Source organism: Falco peregrinus, chromosome 2 (genome assembly GCF_023634155.1).
Source record: "Falco peregrinus isolate bFalPer1 chromosome 2, bFalPer1.pri, whole genome shotgun sequence".
Taxonomy (NCBI): domain Eukaryota; kingdom Metazoa; phylum Chordata; class Aves; order Falconiformes; family Falconidae; genus Falco; species Falco peregrinus.
Genome location: NC_073722.1, coordinates 98914070 through 98929623, shown reverse-complemented (window position 1 = coordinate 98929623; position 15554 = coordinate 98914070). Strand labels below are relative to the sequence as shown.

At 48.3% G+C, this 15554-nt stretch overlaps 1 protein-coding gene across 3 annotated transcripts in view; it reads right to left on the bottom strand.

Moving 5' to 3' along the window:
- Positions 1-15554, bottom strand: part of TTC28 (tetratricopeptide repeat domain 28) — a 192384-nt gene that overhangs the window by 60855 nt on the left and 115975 nt on the right. For all 3 annotated transcript variants that reach the window (XM_055794384.1, XM_055794383.1, XM_055794385.1), the window contains one exon: positions 14397-14527. In XM_055794384.1, coding sequence (XP_055650359.1) covers positions 14397-14527 — 131 coding nt within the window. The remainder of the gene's footprint in view (positions 1-14396; positions 14528-15554) is intronic.

Genomic DNA, 15554 nt, shown 5'->3' with positions numbered 1-15554 from the left:
CATGAGGAGTAAAATCTCACTGTATCTTATATCAGTGCAACTTTTCTGTGTAGGAAGTACAGAGTTTGGCTTACAGTCATGCAACGCTGTGTAAGCACTTAAGCTTTCTGTATGTAAGCTCTGCTTCACAGGTATGGACTATGTAACTGCTGTGCCCACAGGCAGGACAATATCGTAACAGGGATGAGTACTTTCAGAACTCAGCAAAATGATCCAGTGGCTGTAAATTGCACTTTACCTCCACTTCCATTAAACCCATTCATCATTTCCTCAAAATCCACCAGTATTCCAGCTAGGCTTTGAGATCTATTGAAGCGTGCACTAATGCAAGTTTCACACCCAAATACAGTAGGTGCCCCACCACCATTCAAAGTTGCCCTTCCCTCCTCTCTCAACAAGCCAGGCTGATGTGCCAGTACCACATCCAGCTTTTTCCTTTGTGTGACATGCTTTTGAAAATAAGAAAGGAAGCAGCAGGCAATCTTATCCTCCTGTACATTATCTGTACACAGAAAGAATGAACAGATTTGCTTTTAGGTAATTATTTCCTGGGGGAAAAAAAAAAATCATGCTGGAATCAATATCCCTGTCAAATTCAATTTATTTGTAGAAGGTCTCAGTCTTTTACATAGAAACTACCAAGAAGCAAATCCCAAAGAAGCCAAAGCCATGGATCAGAAGCACTAGTATCTGAATGGCTGGAGGGAGCTCTGTAACTACCGCTAACTGAACGGGAATAACCAGGAATTAATGACACAATAGAAAAACTCAAAATACACAGCAGGAAGAGATAGCTCCAGTCCCCTCTTGATTAATGGATTAAATGCACAGCTCTGCAGGTGTCAAGGACTTGCTGGTCTTGACAGAGGCTGCCATGAGCTGTGCTTACGATCCACCCCACTTGCTTCCTTACTTATTCAGGGAAATGACAATGTCCTAGAGGACTGATCATTCTTCCAGTTTCATGGCAAAAGAATCACACCAATTATGTGAATCCAGGCAAACCTGATCAGCACCACGGCTCGACTGTCAGGTTATACACCATCGGTCACTTTCCTGAAATCAAAGGCTTCAGAGGGAACGCTGACCTTCAGCTGCTCATTTGAAGATCAAAGTAATGCTGCTCCAATGGAAAAATCCATTTACTGTATCTCCTCCGTTATCATTTAGGAGCTAGGTGTCCAGTTCTGCTGAGAAAACTTGTAAAACCAAACCTGAGTTACTCCCTTAACAGACCTGCAAATATTTTTGACCAAGTTAGCAGGGTTTTGCTGGAAAGCAGAAGCAGCAACTAGTCCACACCAATGCCCGTTTCCGAAGAGTAAAACTACTTGTGACTCAGTACTGAAAGGGCTGTTCACATTCACTGTGCAAGCTGGCACAGAACCGCTCACGGTGCGAAGGCCGGGCACCCCGGGGGAGCATGCTTCTTTTCTGGGGCAGGCTCTGCACCACTGAAATCTCATTCCACAAAGAAGAGGAAATCACACAAAATGCACCAGCCCAGGAACACAAAGCAGACCTCAGCATCAAGTTTAAGCATCACCTGGGGCTCACTTACCTTCACTCTAAGTAGCCAAAACTTGGTAGCTTTTTCTAAAAGGCTTCTGTGTGAAATCACTTTAGGGAGGATGGCTGACTTGACATTTTTAGTGATGATGTAAGAAAAGATGCCCTCATTTAAAACCACAAGCTCCTCTGAGACAGTGACTCATGCCCCGGTCAAAGTCAGTCCTGGAAGAATAAGCCAGCGTGTTACAATCTTGGACCCCACAGAACCCAGAGAAGTTCTTTGTGCAGGCAAAGAAATCTCCAGCTCCCACAGTGGCATGCTCACCTGTGCCAACCCTAACACTACTCCTGCTCGTAAAGCTGGATACCGCTTCACTGCAAAGTCCACGCAGGAAAGCCTTGGCTGAGGTGGGCTTTCGGAAAACCCAAAGTGTGCTGCCCTCTGAGTTGCTGCTCTTACACATATTTTCTGCTTCATTTCTTTTACTGCAATCAGGTACAAGCCTCAGCAGAGTGCTAGGTTTTGCAGATACTGTGAGGGGTAAGTAAAACCAGAAGACTGCATTTCTTTCAGCTAAAACCCCGTGTGCTGTGGAGGTCAAGTGGGGACATTTAAAGGAGATCCTCAGGAAGTATTACATTTCCCTTTTGAGTCACAAGTCCAAAGAAAACAAAGCATATGGCCTTTTAGTGCATTCCCAAATTTCCTGCCCTGGTCAGATTTCCCTTTGTTTTGCTTAATCCTATCACATTTGAACCGGACAAACCTGTACGAATCCAGTCAAGCTGACTTTCTCTAAAAAGAGCTGCTGAAGACAGAAAGAGAAGGGCAAAGAATTCACACTTTCTTACACAAATCCACCTACTCGATGCTCAGGCACTGTGGTTGCTCACATCACTTGAACTCCTCTCAGCCACGCAGGTAATTCAGTCTAAGATGTAATGCAGCAATAGTGCCCTGGAAGACCCAGAATCCTCAAACCAACCCATGTGGCAAGTGTTTTCCTAGCAGCTGGTACTTGGCCTTCCTCCAGGGTATGAGGGAGATTGCCCCGGATCCCTAATGAGAGGCTGAAATCAATGAGGCAAAGGAAAGCACCGCACTTTTTAATGAGGGTTTCAATGTATACCTACACCACAGGTCAGGGGTTTGAGTCCCAGAGGCCCCTCAAAGACCAGCTGTTTGAAGTGTAACTATACACGGGAACAATATGAACTGGGAAATGCATATCTGTAACTTTGCTCGCCCAACAACAGAGCCAAACATCTGGGCCAGACAAAGGCTGAACTTCAGTGAACTGAACAATGCTGCAAAAAGCGTCCAGGAAAACATTCTGCAGATGGAGTCAAATCTCTTACAAGTCCTCATTAGGCTGAAATCACACCACCTGCGGAACCTGAGACTTCAAAGGCAGTACGGGTAAAAAGAAAGCTTCTGTACCATTAGGAAGCCTGGAAAACCAATCTACCCCATCCCCACTTAACTCTGTACTGGCTGCTTCACACCCCTTCCTCAGGCGCCCTCCGCAGAGGGATCCAGCACCGTGCTACCCTGATCGGCCAGCCAGGCCTCCCAGTAAGCGGCCAGTGTTGAAGCTTCAGTTCTATAAACCGGATCACCCTCAAGTCTAGTAAAAATCAGCAATGATTCCAGAAGACATGGACCAGGATCTGCAAATGCCTCCTCAAAAAGCCAGGAAAGTGTTAGTGCCTGTCTCCTGGCAAAGGAAACAAACTCTTCGGTCCTGGGATGCCAGGGGCTGAAGCTGCACGCTGGGCAGGGAGCGACTCGGCAGCTTCCCCCGGAGTAATAATGAAAATACATATAAGAACCAGCTTGAGATCAGCAAGAAAGCTCTGTGATGACAGGCTCCATGCTAGGGCTTGGATTAGACAACAACATTCAAAGGAAAAGTGACCCTTTCTCTCTGCGAGTATCCAGTCCAAGCACTGCAAGGGCCTGATATTTTTACCAGTTTCTGGTTTCTGCGGGTAATTTCCCATGGAGTTCCTAGGAACTGACGCTGGTCTCTCACCTCTTTGGAGAGCAGAGATTGGGAGCAGTCTTTTGCTTGAGTGGTTAGCAGCCTGATCAACCCTTCTGTTGTTTGTCAATCCTGTGTAAAGTGTCATGGGATTTGGAAAGCTGTTTCTCATGCAGAGGCTGAATCAAAACCCAGCTTGTTTCAATTTCTTGAAAGTACCTCCAGGACTCAAAAGATCCCCTAAAAGTACCCCAGAGAAAAACAGAAAGCATAATGGAGAAACAAGAGTGAAGAGGTAACCCCACGCACTAAAAATGTTTATGAATACAGACGCACCACAGTCACCTATTTATCTTCTCGGTGCTTGACCTTTTTGATAAAATACTGGTGGGTTTTTGACAAGAGACCAGGAGGACACTCCTGCAAAGTTACTATCTCTGCAATACATACACATGGGGCTGATGCACCGGGCTGCTGTCTCTTGGTGTTCTTGTGGTACCTGTAACAAAGACATACTAATTTCATAACTAAAGCTCTCACGTTGTTTCCCATCTCTTCTCTTGAAAAAGCTCAAGAAGTGAAAGCTAATTGCTGTTTAACACAGTAGCAGTGGTCACACCCTAATGTTGTCATTCCTGCACTTCTATTAGCAGTGGCTGCATTAACTGCCAATATAGATTATCAATTAGCAAAGCCCTCCTCAGCCTGTTCCTTACTTCTGGAACTCCAGTCAGATGTGATAAAGCTATAAGGAGTAAGGTGTGTTCTCCTCGTAGTCTTTCCTGCTCATGTTGCTACATGATTATCAGGCAGCAGATAATCCACTTCCAGCAGACAACTACGCAGTAAATTATTTTGAAGCAGTGGCTTCACTACGGAAAAGGGGTCAGAAAATAGAAAAGCAGTGAAACAAATACCTTCTCTGCTCGTTTTCTGCAAAGCTCTGTTGCTTACTGCAGCAACTACTACTTTCCCACTTTTGCCTCCACAGCCCGTTTCTGACATCTTAGTCAATGTTTTCATGCATGACAAATTGCTTTAGCCTGAAGACTCTTTCCAGTTCTCATTTGTGAGGTATTTATATCCTGTCCTCATTTTCCAGACTGTTTGCAAACATAAGAAAATAACTGTGGTCATAAGATTTTCAGATTTTTCCTTTCTGAAAAACCTGCGGGCCCAGGGACAGACCACGTCTTCGTATGGCTGAGCCCCGCACAAACGCCAGGGGCAGAGGAACTGCTGCGGGCTTCCTCAAGCTGCAGTTAATGAATGAATTTAATTCCTAGCGTGCCATTTGAGACTGACGATAATTAAGCACAAACAAGGAAGCAAGTGACCAGGTGATGATCACTTCAGGATTCTCAGTGAGAAAGAGACAAAGCTGGCCCTCTAAGAAATTGTATTTTAAAACACCTGAAAGCCACTCGAATGCAATGGAGAAGGATCACTGCTATGAACAACCAGCCATGCAAAGCTAAATTCTGCACAGAACAGGAGCAGCACCCAGCCTGCTGCCGTGCACCCCAGTAACTAACGATACAGGAGCAGAAAGGTAACCAGAAGAGGTTTCTTGGCAGCAGTTAAGATCCTGCTCAGAAGAACACGCAGGCACAGAGTGAGCCTGTGTCACTACGCAGTATGGAAGGTCTTGGCGTGCCTTCTATTTTCCCAAAGCTGGGCTACAGAAACCAGAACCTAACATCAATGAGATTTTCCAAACATGTTAGCTAACCAGAAGAGCCTTTACCTCACTGCATACATTTCTCAAACTCTCTTTATCAACAGCGGTAAGAAAAACCACAAACGCACACCACGTCTCATGCACGCTGAGCTCAGGCTGTGGCTGGGAAGCGCGATGGGGTAGTGACAGACCAGCCCATCGCACAAGACGGGCTACAGGACTCAGCCAGTCTGCAACAAGCTGGTATCTCATGAAGCCTTCCAGGATGGCATGAACCCAGCCAAGAGAAGGGACAGCACAGTGCACTGCCACGCCACAGAAGCCAGACAGCTCAGATATGACTGCAGGGGCTAAATCAGTAACAACAAACAGCCTTCCACCTCCTTCTCCACATCACCTCTCCAGCCTATACAGGTAAGAGACACGGAGGTTCAGCACCCTCTCTGGAAGCAAGGGACCATTGTTCCTGGCTGCTCTGTTGTCCCCACAGCCCCTTTTTAGCAAGATTATGCTCTTACTAGTTGTTCTCCTGGCCTTCTCCACAAAATACAGGATGTAGCACATGCAACAAGACATTTTTCTCAACAGATCACTGCCCCACGTAGCTAGGGACAGAAGTGCCACATAACCCATTAGCAGAGTTTAAATCAGCCCCAACCACCACTTAACACATGTCCATCACATAACTGAACATTTACGTTACAAACGCGCTGGACTGATTACAAGCAGTATGGAGAATGAAGACCAAGAAACTGAGAAGACATTCTGTACCACAGAAATACCATTCTTTGCTTCCTGAACATACGTGGCAGTACAGAGCCGAGTGCGCCTCTGTTTGCTATATGACTGCCAGCCCAGGTTTTTGGTACAGGCATGGAAACCTTTACCAGTACCGTGTCAGAAAAGTCCTTTTTCCAAACCTCATCTCACAGTTGGAACAGTTCCTGCTCAACACATGTGCCCTTAGCAGCCACGTGTCTCCTGGGGCCTGGCTCGCACCAGGATGCCAGCGGTGCCTGCCCTGAAGGAATCGACTGACCCCTGCGTGCTCCGAGAAGGCGATGCACAGGTTCCTCGCTCTCGGGGCCAAGCAGCTGCAGCGGGGCTGAGGAAGCCGTTCACAGCTGGAAGAGCAAAGCTCTGTGAAGCGACTTGGCTTGCTCCAGGGAGAACAGCAATGGCAGAGCTGGGCGAGAGGAGAGCAGCACCACTGACTCTGTGAAGACGTGGCACAGCACACGGAACATGCCAGCTGCTTGCATCCTGGCTGCCAGCTCAGCACCAGCACCGTGGGGAGGAAAAGCTGTGCTGGCTATTGAGCGTGAGCTCTACTCTAGCCTCATCTCTGTGACAGGCTGCAACAGTATGACCCCAGGGGAAGCCTACGCAGCTGTGGAGGGACTGTGGATGCTTGACAAGGTAAGCAGGAGGGGAAACTGGCCCACAACTAATCAGCTGCACATGTTCTGGTGAGCTCACTCCACACTGACATGCCCCATGATGGCTTCTCCAGAGAGGAAGGGTTGCACAGATTCAACGCTTCCAGCCAAATCCGCAGCACAACTGAAGCACAAACAGTTGTAACTACACCTCTGGCAGGCCTGTGGCTGCCAGCACAGTCCGAACACAGAAATCATTCTGGGCCAGGAAGGGATGCGGGCAGCAGCCAGGGAGGCACCCCACATGTGGGAAGAGCTCCTGTGCCATTCATTCAGAAGGAAGTTCAGCCAGGGGCACGCACCTTGCTCAAGAGTGACTCAGAGCTGATACCACCCTGACACATCTGCTTGGAGCCGGGCAGCTTGCAGTGCTGAGGGTGACCAGTTTAGGGCACTGGCAGCACCCCGGGCTCAGCACAACCACCCTGGAGCAGGGCAGCTCAGAGCACGGCAGGCAAGGTTCAGATCGCACTGGAAAGCCCCTCAGCTTGTATTTCAGGAAGAACGAAGCCAGAATTGTTCCTGAAGGACAGTTGTGACACTAACTCAGACTGTGTTCCAGTCTTTTTCCTTATCCAACTTAGCAGAATAGATATTTCTAAAATGATTGGCAAAGAACAGGGAGAAAATCTCTTTTCTTTTACCCTGCACCATAATGCACGCAAGAAGTTGAGGCAAAAGGCTAAATACTTACAGCTTTGTTATTTGCTGAAGATGTGGCTTGTATAGACAAAGCACGGCAGGAAGGACACCTGGAAAGCATTTCCCCTTCCCTTCAGGAAGGGGCAGAAAACCTTGGCTTTACAGAATTTACAGATTTCAGTAGAAAGGAATGATCTATCTTTCCTTCTGCATCTCCTTCTGGAAATAAGAAAGTGAAATTTGATATTTGACTTGCACAGCCTGACAGTAAGTAGCTGTAGTTTACAAAATGTAGGAGCTTTATGCTGTGTTTGATTGCTGGCTCAGGCATGCTTTAAAGAGGACTGGGAAAAAACTCCTAGAAATGCAAATCTCAGTAACCACCAGCAGCTGAGCTGCACACAAAGTACGTTCAGACAGTTGCAGAATCTGCAAATTCCCAAGTGAATCCAGACACTGATTATGTCTGTCACAGCAATCATATTTCACTAACGCTCCTCCTCTGGAGATGCACAGCAGCCGGTTACCCGTCAGCCGTCCATCGAGGCAGTCCTCTGCTGCCAGCAACGGCCCCTCACCGCAGCCAGCCCCGCGGCAATGCTGCCGCTGCAGTACAAAGAGCAGCACCTAACCGGCTTCTTGAGTCTCCTGGGCTTCGAGCCCGCAGTTCCTCCTTATAATGGGAATTTCTGCATTCTAATGTTTCCCCCCAGCACACAGGAACTCAAGCCACATACGCACATGGAGACATCCAAGTGCAGCAGCCAGTGGCCATAGAAACGAACAGTCAGTAGCAAGAGGGCATTGAGCCCTACCCAGTTCTGCATCTATTCCTTCCAGAAATAGCTGCTTCTGGAGGGGAGGTGGGGGGAAACCCCTTCAAAGCCAGGCCAAGAATGATTGCTGCAAGCTGTTGGGCATCCTGAGTCAACACGAGGTCTGTCAATCTGTCCTCAGCTCTCCCCCGTGACCCACCGCCCTCCCTGTGGTCACACGCCCCGAGAAAAGGGGCAGCAGGAAACAGACACGAGTCGTTCAGCTGCACCCTCATGCCAGCCCTGGGAAGAGCTCAGGGGTGCACACAATCCTCCTCACCCAGCGCCTTCTGCCCATTCCTGCCTAGTGAAGAGGGTGCTGCATCTCTAACAACAGGCGCAGTGCAGCCCCAAGCGTGCCGGGCAGCCAGCACGCAGGAGCTGCCAGCACCCAGTGGCTTTCTGGCAACTTCATCCTTCCCAAAAGCTCAGTGCTAGCAATGCACTTTCACACAAGCATTAATTTTATTATGGTTAGTTTATGATTTTGCCTTACTGCCCTGCTATTTTTGAATGTGGGGCTGTAATAGAAGGCGTCTGACGGCCCAGGAGAGAGGGGAGCTATTACACTGCTGCGTCCCTGCGGTATCAGTGGTCTCTGCAAGTCATGATGCAAGCACAGCCGACATGAGGGCTTGGACTCTAAACCCGAGGGGTCCACAGCTTTCCTTTCCCTTTCCATTTCTGCTCGTCAGCCCTCACAGCTTCAAAAAACTCCCTCAAGTAGTAATTTTCCAGATGAAATGCTTTGGAAGGAAAACAGGTCCTTTCAAACAGTCATCAAAAAGGGCCACTCCAACCTGTCCTGAGACATCACCCACAGTGAGCTCTACCTCTGCACTCTGCCTCACAGAAGGTGTAACACAACAGTTCTGCACACCTGGGGAGCAGCTAGCAATTAAGAGGAGATTAAGAGGAATAGGGACACGGGAGACTAGAGCCACAGGCATCGAAAGCTTTCGCTTTTACTTTTAGACTCCAGTCTTCCCTCTGACCCTGCCAGAGCTCATCGGTTGCGTTTCCCTTGTCTAAATCACAGCTTATGATGAGGCATCAACACACGTTACGTGGGTTATTGGATGGCTTTCAGAAAGTCAGGTTACCTAGTGTTAAAAACAAATTAGTAACTTCAAAAATATAGTACAGACATAACATTCTGCATATCCGTTTATTAAAAATAGATAGATTTGCAGTGCAAGACAACTGACATGCACTAGCTATCCTACAAACCCCAACAGAGGCCAGACACAAACTGCTTTTGCCCTGAGGCAGTGAAGCGAACTCTTGGTCTTCCATCTGCCTTACAGCGGCACGGACATACCCATACGAGCCAAAACTCTGCATGGGAGCCAACATCTGACTCGACCCTCAGTGTCACCTGGCCAGTTTCTTGCAGCAAAGACAGGGTCAGACCAAGTATTCAGCCGTCATGCCTTGAAGCCTACCATCAAGGAACCAGGCCAATGAATTTGGCAAAGGAATTCGTGACTTCTGCAATTTATGATTTGAAGGCCATGGCTTCTCTGGCATCCTTAGGTTCTTGAAAGACAAATTACCTTGTAGTACTACTCCCAAGATGTAATAATGTCTTGCATTGATCTTGTAACAGGCAGTCTAAGAGATTGAATTCACCACCTATTTTTCCTGGGAGGTGATCACAGGACACACATTTTACGTTCAGCATCAAGTTCAACTCAGCAAGTTACACTAAAGGTTAACTTGACCCTCCAAGTGAAACCTTGCCTTGCAACCCTGCTCCACTCTAACTCACACATACAAAGTATTTATATATGAAGACACAGCAATTCATTAGAGTTTATTTTCTATCTGGACTTTAAATAATTACCGAATCTGATCTTCTGCCCCCCACCATCCCTCCCTCAAAGCATCAGTTTGAGTTACCTTGTTTTGAGAACTCTGTTAGCTGGCAGAAAAATAACTCTTCTATCAGAAATCCTGTACTAGCATAACCGCAGGCCTTAGTCCTCTCTGAAGAAAAACTCAGAGGCTGCAAGCTTCTGATGCTCAGAGCCAGCTTCTGTGATGGGCAAAGGACAATGAGCAAGATAATGTAACCCCAGCCTTCCCTCTTAACACGGTCTGTCACTCTTCCTCCTGCACATCACGAGTTCCTTGGCTGCTGGCTTAGGGAACTTCTCTTTGTGGAACTCCCAGACCTTTCATGGGCACTGTGCAAAGACTGGAACCAAGACCAGCAGCCCAAGATACCAGATCTTCCTCTGCAAGTTAACAACAACGTGCACTCACATTTTAGTAACAGAAAGTACAGAATAAGTCACAAGAAGGTGAGGCGACTGCCGGTGCAGTACAGGGCTCTAACCCCTCAACCACACCTCATCAAGCAGCAAGGAAAGAAAGTCAACATTCTGCTCCACCGTAGCCTGGCGGGCTTAGAGTGTGAATTCCTCTCACCCCTGTTCAGAAACAGTGACCCCCGAGCAGGACAGCACACCTTCATTTCCAGACAGGAGTGGTTGAATTCTAACAGCCTGCAGCTGGCTCTGAGAGCAAGCAAGGAAGAGATAAGCCTGTGGCCCCACCATCCTAAGAGTGTTTTATTTCCACCTCTGTGAGTGAATTAAGGGGGTCTTGGTTGGTGCTAGTGCTAATGGAGCTGCCCAAAGGTAGGCTCCCCAGGGCACGCACGGAGCTATGGTCCCCCTAGCCACCAGTCCCTGCAGTCACCCCGTGTTCAACCGAGCTGCGCAGCATCCCCCGCCACCTCGGGAGGCATGGTGACACTGTGCTGCGACCTCGGGACTGTAAAGGCACCATTCAGTGATGTCCACCCAGCCACCGGTGGCACGGCTGAAGCACAGGTAGGTATATCCACATCAGCTTCACGCTGGTACAGGAGACAATTGTTAAAAGAAAATCTATTTTGAATTAAGAAATTGAAAATGCTGAAGCTGCTAACTGGCAGAACCAGGCCTCAGCACTTGAACAGCCCTAATCCAAGGCTGGTTTAAAACCCAGTCAAGTTAATCAGTGGGAGAACAGAGAAACAATAGATGGTCAATTGTATACACAGGTGCTCTCAGAAACACAGGTGTTTCTAGAAAAATTAGTATATGTGAATAGGAATTGCTTGTTCAAAGTGTGCTTGAAGGATTGTGTGAGTTAAAGCAGGCAGAAAGAAGATCAAGATCCAAGGAGGAGCATGGAACCAAGGCAAAGACTGGAACTGAATCGATGAATCAGCTGGGACAGTCAGGTGATGGATTCGCAGAACTGACAGGACCAAAGGGAACTTCTAAAAACTTTGGACATTGACCAACGATTTGGTAAGTGTATATAAGCTGTGCTGTATCCCTTTGTTCTCAGCCATCCACTGAGGTGGTGGCCCAGCTCTGAGCTGCGATTAAAACAAACCTTGTGGTACCCACGTCTGTGTGAATTTTTCCTTTAACACACCGTTGCAAGCAGAGCGGCAGCACAGGCTTCATCAGGATTCTCAACTTGAGCACATTGCCAGGGCCTGCAGCAGGCCAAGACAGCCCACGCTGAAATCTGCTCTGCTTCATCTTTGCAGAGAAATGACAGACTACCAAGCTGTGCTGCTATTTCCTCTTTAACTACATCCAAACAGGCTCAGAGCTGAACTCCTGCGCTCGCCTCCATCAGAAGAGAGGCAACTGCCCCTCTAGACGGTCCTGCCTACCTTCCACCCCTGCATGTCCCTTCGGTTGTCACCCTTTTCCAGATGGCATCCTACTGACCACAGTGACCATCTGCAAAGCGCCACAGGAACCAAAGAATGCACGGAAAGAAAGACCGAGTCCCTCATGATTTCTAGTTTCCTGAATCAACTGTACTTTTAAGTCTGCTAATTCTTTCAGAAACAATCTCACAGAATTAGCTCATCTGAATTTCTTGACCAGCCACTGCAGCTGGTCGAAAAATCCAAACCATCACTTAACTGTGATTGGAAGCATTGACATGGCACTAGAGGCGGCTATTTCACGGTGCCCATCGCAGTGTCTTGCTATGCACCAGTCTTCTTGCCCGTCTGCTTAGCCCAGAACCACACGTACGTTCAACAATACCCCAAGGCATCTCTCCAAGACGCAAGAGGTATGCCAGCTACTTCTGCTCCGCTCTTTCTCTGGGCACAAGTATCACAAAGAGCCTGAACCTTTCCCCACGTTGTGACTGCAAAGAGCAGATGACCTGTCTGGCCATACAGACCGTGCTCGGTACGATACGGTGCCTGTAGCAGAAGCTGCACAGACTCCCTCTGAGGGAGAGAAAAACATTGAAAGTATTCAGTCCACCCGAGCAGCTGACATGACTCCCTGCTCAGCCAACAAAATTTCCCTTCTCCAGGCTCAGGGGGGGAGGACAGACCCGAGCGCTCCAGCCAGACCCTCCGCAGCTTCCTCCTGGCTTCACAGGTGATGCAGCCCAGCAGAAGCTGCCGGTACAAACGTTTTCGCTCCCACAGCCTCCGACCCCAGCGCAGCCTCTGAGGGCAGCAGTGTCCCGTACAAAGCAGTGCTTTTCACCTTCCCTGCCAGCTTTCCGTATGGTCGGAGGTAAAACAATTACCTCATTACAGCCGCACACCGAATTCCCTTCTGGTGGAATTCACATCAGCATTACTGCAACTTTATAACATTTGCATTATAAAAATGTCTGCAAAGGAGGCCAAGAAAAACAGCTTTTTGTTCAGAGGAAGCTCTGTGGTCAAGATGATGTCATCAGAAAGCGCCAAATTAATTTCCTGTGGTTACATCCTACAGGAAATCCAGGCAGCTCAGCTTTCTTGCTAAACCAAGTAGTCATTTGTTGTCAATAACTGTTAATTATGTGCCCAGATGTGTCAAACTAAGAACAATCACGATTAGCCTTCATTCCCTGGATTCCTCCCAGATCGATGGTTGGGATCTGTTTAGATCAGCAGCCTGCAGCCTGTGACATGCACCAGCACCCGCGTCCCGGGGCCAGCTCGGGGCTCTGGGGCGCGGGGGCTGCTGTGCTCACACCACGCACCAGCACGGTGATGGTGACCTGCCGGCTCCTTCAGCCCCCTCCCCGCAAAGGGGCTCTGCTGCTTAAACACCACACAGCAGAAGCAGCTAGGGAGGTTAGACTCCTAGCAAGAACAGAGACCCTTAATCAAGAAAACTATAAAAACGATGAGTAACAGCTTTTCTGCTCTGCGTGAACAGAAACAAGGAAATCAGGAGTGATTCAGGAGGTTTTCCAGCTGGTAAAATCACCGTGAGGATGCCTAGCAGGTCCTCGCCCAGTCACAGTCCTTCCACAACCTACGGAAAGATTCACCTCTGCAAGGCTCACTTGGATTTAACTCATAAAATTAACGCTTCAGTAAAGCACTTAGCTACTTCAAATGGATTTTTCAATGACTTATCAGTGGGAAATTGATCTCCCCCAGTCATCAGATCTCCCCAGACTGGTATTTACATGAGGTCACACCTGCCCTGCTGCCTCCAGCCACTCCACCTGCTGTGCAACCCACCCCTCCGCCTTCCCATGAGCAGCACAGGGGAATCCACTGCGGGGCAGGAGGAAGAGCTTTTGCATCTGTAACTTGCACTAAAATTATGATCCTGTCCTCACAGTGAACTTTCAGTAGAAACCTCTTGGGACAGACTCTTCGTTCCATGCAGCACGCTTCCCTGGACTGGCGGGGAGCCCAGCATAACTCCTCAAAAGCTGAATGGTGAATGGTCAAGCCAAATCAGATCTAGTCCAAGCAACCCCTACACTTTACACAATGTTGTATTTTCAGGTTTGCACGGATTCTTTTTCTTTTCCCTACTTTATTTTACGTGAACGCTGGGGACAGGGAGCTAGCTCATTACTTGTCCAGAAAAGGCACAACAGAGGATGCACCCTAACAGAGCTCCAGCTGGTAGCACCTGCATCACAGGGTACAGCAGAGCGGGTGACAGCCAGGGCTGAGCTGCAGAGGTGTTGTACCGACACCTGCTCAGCAGCAGCTCCCACCCTCGGACCCCAGAGCCTGTGCGCTGCGGGCAGAACAGACGGAAAGGGTAAGGGAGGCGGAATGACTTGCCCAAAGCCACACGGACTAGAGACAGGGGGAGGCCAAAGGACAAACCAAGCACCCTGCCACTTGCACTCACAGACTGTATCTACTGTACCAACAATTTCCTTAACACAGTAAGTGAACGGCTGGGAAAAGAAATCGCGTCGCTTCCAAACTCTCAGGATAACATGGGGCAGACAGACAAGGCTTCTTGACATGTTCACATCTCTCCAGAAAACCATGCAGTGCTGACTCCCAATTCGGTCCATTGAATAAGCTTCCTACCTCTCTGTCCTTGAGTTTCATGGCGAGCACCAGCTGATGTCTGTGGTTAGTAAGGGCCTCCCGGTAATTTCCTTTGGAGAAGAATGCGGAGCCCAGATTTCCATGAGCTCGGCATTCTCCCGTCTGGTCACCTGAGTCACATGCAAACAAAACAAAGGTTAGCTAACAAAGGCATTGCTGGAAGCATCCAGCAGAAGCACTGGGACACACTATACAAGCAATGCTCCAGTATGAGAACCAGCATGAGCACAAACTCATCTTTATGTTTAATACACAGCCAAAACTCCTCTTTGCTGGACTTCAGAAACCTCTACAATAGCCATCAACCTTATTTTTAGAATTGTTTTAACTTCTTTGGCCTAACACTTGGCAATTTCCCATTCTCCCATGTTTATTCCTTGGCTGACATCAGCAATTTGTTTGTGAAAGTCAATGGGCCAGGATTAAAACAAGCAAAGAGCATGCGAGCTTTCTCCAGGAAGCAATTCCACAGCACAGCTCAGCTCAGACACAAAGCACATCCACTCCTGTCTTCAAGACCGTAGTCCCTATACTTTCAGAGAACTCTCCTAGCTAGAGCCCTCAGTCACTATCTTCTCCACTTCTGCAAGGTCATGCCTTACTGCCTCACACTCTGTCTCCTCTCCCAGCGCACCCCAAAACCCTGAAAATCTCAGTGTTGTGCAAGGTATACGAAACACGAGAAGGGTTTTCCAATCTGCTTATTTTTAGACCCTCTTGTTCATCCATTGTCTCACTCCCGATTTGTTCCTTCCCTGGCCCACTGCCTCAGAAACTCAGACTGAGAACCTTTTTCCATCAAATTCTTGAAAAAAACAGATTGCTTCATTTGAGACTCGTTTAAGGTTTGGAGCCCAAGTCTACACAGAGGATAAGACCAGTTCCCGCACACGACACCATAAAATTACAGGACCCTGTAAAACCTTGGCACGTACACTGATCATCTGCCCCTGCAGGTACACAGGTAAACAGGGCTGCACAAGCCTGTCAGTTTGCACATTTCAGAAATTTCAGATTTGGGTTAGCAGCTTATGAAATCCCACAGAAACCTGAGCGTTCTGGAGGGATGTTGACCATTAACACAGCTATTAATTGGTTCCATCTGAACCAATCCAGCACTCAAGCAAGTGAAATGAG